Source organism: Amphiura filiformis, chromosome 5, assembly GCF_039555335.1.
Source record: "Amphiura filiformis chromosome 5, Afil_fr2py, whole genome shotgun sequence".
NCBI lineage: Eukaryota > Metazoa > Echinodermata > Ophiuroidea > Amphilepidida > Amphiuridae > Amphiura > Amphiura filiformis.
The window spans coordinates 15413905-15421562 of record NC_092632.1 but is presented as its reverse complement, the minus strand read 5'-3'; the positions used below and the strand labels follow the sequence as shown (position 1 = coordinate 15421562).

The 7658-nt window shown below is 38.1% G+C and overlaps 1 protein-coding gene across 1 annotated transcript; it reads right to left on the bottom strand.

The window, feature by feature from the left end:
• Positions 1-981: 981 nt before the first annotated feature.
• LOC140152707 (tubulin-specific chaperone C-like) lies at positions 982-6014 on the bottom strand. Its single transcript, XM_072175169.1, has one exon. It carries the CDS (start codon positions 5868-5870, stop codon positions 4743-4745), a length of 1128 nt encoding a protein of 375 aa, XP_072031270.1. The 5' UTR covers positions 5871-6014; the 3' UTR covers positions 982-4742.
• Positions 6015-7658: the final 1644 nt, after the last annotated feature.

Below are 7658 nucleotides of genomic sequence, written 5' to 3'. Positions count from 1 at the left end.
AGGGAGCTATGTACAGAGGTCAAGTTTATGTAAACATAAATGGCTGCCCTTTGCTGTCTTTACTGTGTAATTGTGAATTTGCTTAGATATACATATCTTTCTTGTTTTCGTGCCAACTTCTGTACTTCTACAGAAGAGTGATCACACACTTGCACATTTATAGACCTTGCTCAATTTGATGAGACAGCATCATGTTATACGTTAAAAAGAATGAAAGGCTGAGGTTCTTCAAATCTTCAGATCGGAGTTCTCAGCAGACATGATTTCACTGAATGTTGTGAATTGCATTATTGTAGGTAGTGGTGAGCAAACTCAGAAGTTAAGTTTAAGATTCCAGAGCATTGTAGATGCTAGGCCAGATGAATGGTAAAACTTTTGTTCTCCATAAAGATCTGCTTACTTGAATTGAGGTTCCAATCCAAGAACTACATATGTACCTCATGGAAATATTCATAGGCCTACAAAGGTTACTTAAGTATGTGAATCATATAATTTCAATGCCAGTTAAATCATAGTACATTTAAGAAAGTTGCAATGTAAAACCAAAAACTACCAAACAAAATGGTACACTTTGCAGTTGCACTCAGCAGTGACAATTGACAAAGTACCAACACAGGAGAAGCACTGGCTTAAACGGCAACAACAAAGACAATGTATAAAAGCCGAATGAGATAAATGATCATGCCAGTACCAGTCGGATATCCAATCTCAAGATGTGAAGAACCTCAGTCCTGTGTGTGTTGTCTCATCAAATTCAGCAAGGTCTAGATGCAAGTGTGTGATCACTATAGTCTGTAGTAGTAACTATCAGCCTAACGGTTCAAAGTTGGCATGGAAACAGGAAAGTTATGAATATTTAAGTAATTTCACAATTACACAGTAAAGACAGCAAAGGGCAGCCATTTATGTTTACATAAACTTGGACCTTGTAGATAGCTTCCTTATGTTTAATTTTGGGACATGGGCTTTTTTAACATCTTGATTCATAATAGTCCTAACTACATGGACAAAATACATAAGGCAGCAGTAATTTCTAATGTTAACCATCTAAAACAAAATAGCTGCCTTATGCATATGGTATGGCAATTGACCAACAATTTCAACATCACGGAGGCCCCCCTAAACGACTTCCGAATAATTTTAAATTTGGTATGGAGTAATATTTTGACCAATGGAACATTTTGAGACTAGGGACAAGAAATTTGTGTAACATGAGGGGCAAGAGATGCACCCTAATATACGGTAATTATTCCCTTATCAATGCTCATTATCACACGTGCCAGCGCAGCATTTTGTGGGCTCAGTGGATTCGCCAACTTCATGCACAGAAGTGAACTGGATCAAAGGGGTCACAATCCTGGACGTAAATTAAATCCAAACATAATGTGTACATGTAGGATTGATCTGTTTAAATTTAAAAAGAAAATTGACAATAAAAAGTAAATCTTTGGGGCGAATTTTTGGGACATTAATTAGGCCTGATTGTCAACAATTGTCGACGTCAGCTTTTTAATTTTTATCGATTGTCGACAATGAAAATGCTTGCCGATACCCGCGCTAGTTGTGGAGTTACAGTCAAAAATGAGGGAAAACCAATATTTGATCAATAAATCAATAACTATCAGTCTATTTGCCTTGAGTCACTGAATTTTCAGAGCAGTAGTTGCAGTCCTTGCCCCTATAGTATAATATACATATATATCTTACTTGTCACCAATGCACTATAATCTTTGAGAAAAGTGCAAAAATAGGCACAAAATTGGCCAGGGGTGTAGTACCAAGCCTTGAAATAAGCAGGTACCAGGAGCAAATTTGCTCTCGTAAAGCCATCAATTGTTCCTGGTCCTTGTACAAATCACATTAACCAGGAGCAATTTTCTAAAACAATCACTCCTGGTTCCAGTTTTGAATTTGATGCAGTAGTGCTGGTATGCTGTATTGTATGCAGTAAAAGGAGTTACTATTTGAAAATTGCTCCTGTTTCTTCAGAAATTGCTCCTGGTTCTTGTTAAAGCAATGTTCAAAAACAAATTGCTCCTGGTTATAGTCTGCTTATTTCAAGGCTTGTGTAGTACCCCCTTAAACTGAAATGTGGAATATAACTTGGAAACAAATTGCTTTAATAATACTGTACAGTACCCGGTTTAATCTTGTACCTTTTGTAAAAATTATGAACAAACATTTTACTAACTTGAGCAATAATTTTGCTAATTTTGCTAGCGCCTTCATCAATTGATCTCTAAATTAAATATTAATTAAATATTAATAGTTCATTTAAATGGTTTTCGTTTTACATCTAGCAAGAGGATGTAACTGATTCATGAATTTAAATTGCCATAAAAAGATGACTTCTTGACACTCATATATGAGTGTCAAAATTTTGGCTATAGGAAAAAGGTCTGAAAATTACTACCTAGAGTGACATGCATCCAAATAAGCGGAATCTGGCTTTAAGTTAAAAACTTATATAATTATGGGTCTCCCTAATAACCACTTTTCGTATTTCACCGTGTTCAGTTTTCAGCCCCCTCATACTTTATTAGATATCACATTATCACTACAATATGATCAATATCACTACAATATCAGAGTATGTTCAAACTTCATATTTTAGGATATTATGTATATGCCATAAATGCCAATATCTCTGATCTCTCCCTTGAAATAATAACACACCACTGACACCTTCAATTTTAAATAGTGGCTTTCTCCTCAGAATGAAATCCTGAAAACATGACCCCCCCCCCCCTACATGTACCAATTACATGTAGGTGTCATTGTGTCAACATTGGCAGGGGCTAGAGATATTGGCCTATTAATTATATGAAGCTTGAACATTCTCTGATGAGTACAAGGGGGGAGGGGGTCTGGATTAAACCAAACATGGTGAAATATGACAAAAAGAAAAGGTGTTTTGGGAGACCCGTAACATGAGTTTACAAAATAGATGCACTACATGTACCAAGGCTTACATTGTATACAGGCAGGCACCCAGGCTTTTTTTACCCCATGGTTGCCCAGTTATGGCTCCTGGTTTGTCCAATATTTTACACAAACTATAAGACCAGGAACAGGGTCAGAAATTCGCAACCAACTGCGAGAATCCTTTTGGATTCTTCCAGTTGAATTTTGCAAGAATCCATGGATTCTCGCCATATAAATTTGTATGATAAATTGAAATATTTATGAGAATCCATTTAGATTCTTGCCATTTTGTTGACGAGAATCTTTGCGAGAATGGATTCTCGGATTCTCGCCGAATTTCTGACCTTGAGGAACAATATTTGGGACCAGGAGCTCATTTTAGTTCCTGGTCCAGGCATACCTAATATAAGGCTTGCTGCACTACGTACGGTACCGGTACACTGTTTTTAAGGACACAATGTTCTGCTTATATTTGGGTAAAAGTCACGCAGTGGTATAGCGTGGGTCATCATATTAATAATATAATAGGCACTTTTAAATGCATATATACATGTATAAACAAAAACATGTCTCTGTGCCCTTTACATACAAGATAATAATTACTTACACTACACACAATTAGATCTTAAATATTCAACAAAGCCAAATGCAATTTACAAATCAAATGACATTTGAAATAAACAAGTGACTTTTGAGTTGAGTTGAGCTTTGAATGAGTTCAGAGCAGTGCCCGGCCCCCTGAGAGCCACGGGCCAGGGGTAAAATGAACCGGATTTAATGCACCCCCTTAACCCCTCTTGTCGGCGGCACTGGTTCAGAGAATGTGCTTGATGAATGTGAATTAGTAAGTAACTTATTCCATAGTTTGGGACCATGATTTGGGGCACCAGGTCTGATTGGTGGACGCAAGCCGATTTTTGGTAATTTTCCTATGGGATTTTCTAAATTTTGCAATCGATTGTAAATGGGGGCACATCATCATGCCGCCCCACCATGACACTACGCCACTGACTGAAGTCACTCCAGGTAGCAATTTTTAGGTCAATATCTTGTTTCAAAATTCAAAATGTGAGTGTTCCAAAATGTGACTAATTCAATGACGCGACTGCGGCGACTCGCGAGGGGGCCTGGGTGAAATTTTGACAAGCTGTTTCTCTAAAACTGCTTGGAGTAGAGCGCTACTTTTTTCCATGTGTTCATTATTCCCGGAGGTATGCTAAAAATTATTTTCAGCAAAATCTAAGGGGTAACCTGCCAAGATTTTCAGCAAATTGGTTGATTTGGCATGGAGTGACCCTTTGAGAGATGATTGCACAGATTTTAAAATCAAAATTAACACTACATCAATAACTCTACTTCACTTGATTTGATTGGACAAATTTGATAAATTTAAGTATCCATCATGTAAACATACAGACTATTTTCCAACAGTCAAAGTCCCTGTACATTGTATGCTGTGAATTCTCACATATCATGAGGGCTGATCGTTCGCTCGTGCCGTTTCTAGAATCACGCCAGCGTGCCTTTGCATAGAGCGTTGCATGTTTTCACATTTGCGCATAAGATGATAAGATTGTAAAAATTGGCCGATCTGGACCAGGAGCCGCACATTTGGAAAAAGCAGCCAATGCATGTTACTCTGGCGGTTGTAATACGGTTTTTAAAATATTAAATATACCCTCTGTGGATGCCCATTTGAAATTCACACTCCATGCATGTGTGGAAGATTAAAAGTCATATCTTCCATTTAAAAAGGGTGTATGGATTTCAATGGATTACAGCCCACCATCTGTGACACTGACTACAATGTAGATGTGTTAATTATCCCACACTGTCACCCTTTCATTTTCTGGAATAAGACTCCAGTTTGGACTACGCTTATCACTCGCTAACCAATTAAAATCATCAATATCATCCCAGCTATTGCGACCTTGATCAAGTTCGCTTCTCTGGTAATCGTTTTCTATTTCTGCGTACGTCCAGTTGTAAGGAGCAAATTGTACTTTGTTTGTGTCTTCAATGATGCCTCGGCTGGTGACATGAAGGTAAAACTTGGTGTCTTTGGTATGATGAACACGAAGCTGCTGACACGACAGAACAAGAGTGGAATCTTTACAATTGTCAACAAACACCGATCCTGGTACTGGTCCACAGAATATCGTACAATTAGTAATACGATCCATATGAATGGCACTTGGGGTGCCATACAATTGTACTGTGCATGACGTCAAGTTAGTAAGCCCAACATCTTTACCGTTGATTTCACTACCATTTAACTTAATTTCTTCATCAGTCTTGTTGAAAATTCCACATTGAAATTGACTAAACAAACTCAAGTCTCCATTTCTGCTAGTGCTGTTTACAATTACACCGTCTACGTCTACGACATCATCTTCTTTTCTATTTTCTTTCCCTGGGGCTGACGGTTTTACACTGGCACCTATTTTGCCACTAATTTTACTATTGTTATTTGGTTGCTGTGTTTCTTTCTTCCGTGCTTTGAAAGCAAATTTCTTCTTTGGTATCAATTCTTCTCTCTTGTCATTAACCACTACATATAACTTGGTAACTTCTTCTTGAGCCCTACCAAGATCGTGTGCTGTTAAAAACAATGCTGAGTCGGTTACATACTTCTGAAGTTTTTGGACAGACAGAGTAATACCATCAAATATGCTGATAAGTTCAGGCTTTGTTTTCCCGTTTCCGTCAACTGTTTTTACACGAGACTCGATTGCGGATTTTTCATTAGCGAATGTACTGATGAAAAACTGAACGCTTTCACTCTTTGAAGACCTATCTTGACGTTCCTCTTGCCTCTTCTTTAAATCAGCTACTCTGTCTTCTTGTCTACGTTGAATTTTTTCAATCATCCGCTCTTTCTTCTCGTTATAATCCTCAGATTTCTTACCGTTTTCTACAGCCCGATGTCCATTAATTGCCGCCATGTTTTGCTAATGTCATGGTATCGGGATTGTTTCTATACTATTCTTGCTTGTACCATACAGCTTTCAATAGTACTAAATGGATTAAATACCATGAGAAAACCATAGGAAAACGTATGCAATAATTGTGTCTCAACAATTTTACTACATTCAAATCGCGTTATTTTTGGTATATGATTATATGAATTGTATTTTTGTAATTATATTTCGACACTTTTTAAAAACACCAAAGCGAAAATTCAATTCATTAGTAAACTACGTAACAAACATGCTAGTTGGGGACGGCATTCGCGGCGTAAATGTTGTTACGTAAAATGTGGATCACAATATCGTCCCACCTTCTACAAATTTAATATGAGTCACTAAATAAATAAAATGTCAGCCCTGTCAAATGTGGTGACGAGATTGAATACACGTCATGACATTTTGCGTAATAATCGAGGTATAAATGGACCGTTCATTATTTAAAGGGGAAGGGGGGGGGCGGGAGGATTTCAAAATTGAGTTTATAAAGTTACACAACCCCCTTATTAGCAGCATCTAAAATTACACAACCCCCCTATTGCCTCAAAAAAAATACGTACCCCCCTCACACCGACATCGCCTGGCTAATAATTAGGCCTACTTGGGGAACGTTCATAAATACTTTGGTAGGGGGGGCTGGAAAATTTTGATTTCGGTATGTCAAAACCTTTTGACCCCCCTGTCTGTATGTTAAACTTTTAGAACCCCCCCTCTTTATGGACTGAAATTTTTTGACCCCCCCTTTTGTACCGGTATACATTGCACACCCAAACTTTTTACCCCCCCCCCCCCCCCACACACATAATGAAGCTCTTGTTTCCACTATAGGTAATGCTTTTTTTTGGATTAAACTTAAAATACAGTTTCAACCTTGTTACAAATTCAAGCAAACAGATCCGCAATAAATTTATCATTTATCAGAAATTGCTTTCAAATAAGGTCTCAAAAGTGATTGCACGGATGTATCAGGGGTGTATCCAGCTTTCTTGTTGTGGAGGGGGGGCAAATAAAATTTTGGGCACAGACGAAAAAACAATTGCAGTTGCTTTACATACATATATACCGGAGCTTTAAAAATGCTTAACTGGATGTGCGCGTGTAGCGTGCAAAATTTTTGTATTTTACTCTATTTATGCCTATGATCGAGATGAAAAGGGCTTTATCGTGACAATTTGCGCGCGTAGCGCGCACAAATTTTGTATTTAACTTTTAGACCCCCCCTTTTATGGGTGTCAAAACTTTCTTGACCCCCCCTTTTGCCATGTCAAAAACCTTTTTGCCCCCCCCCCCCCGTTTTGGAAGGTCAAAACTTTTTGACCCCCCCTACAAATTTTCAAGTCCCCCCACCAAGGTATTTATGAACGTTCCCTTGGTACACCAGAGATACTAAAATCAATACCCTGGATCGATACACGTGAATGTGCTATCCACGATTTTGATATTCAGACGAAAATCTTTGGATACCGGCCCGGGGATACCGGGGTAGAAAATGATGAATATCTACAGTCCCGTAAATGATTTCGTCTAAAGAAACCAGATGGGGTTCCTTGCACTTGAATATATGTGTTGAACAGATATGTTAGTCGTTAGCTTGCGTCTTGAGAAAGAAGCTTGCGTCTTGAACTCAAAAACTGACAATAATTTTGATTTTATATGTGCCGAATTATATAGCGCAGTGTATAGGCCAATCGTGGGTAATCTAAAAACATATGACCTATGGTGTACCATGCTCGACTCACACACAGCACTTGAATATATGTGACCTAT

Excerpts from the sequence above, each read along its gene's own strand:
- LOC140152707 (XM_072175169.1), bottom strand. The coding sequence starts at position 5,870 with ATGGCGGCAATTAATGGACATCGGGCTGTAGAAAACGGTAAGAAATCT.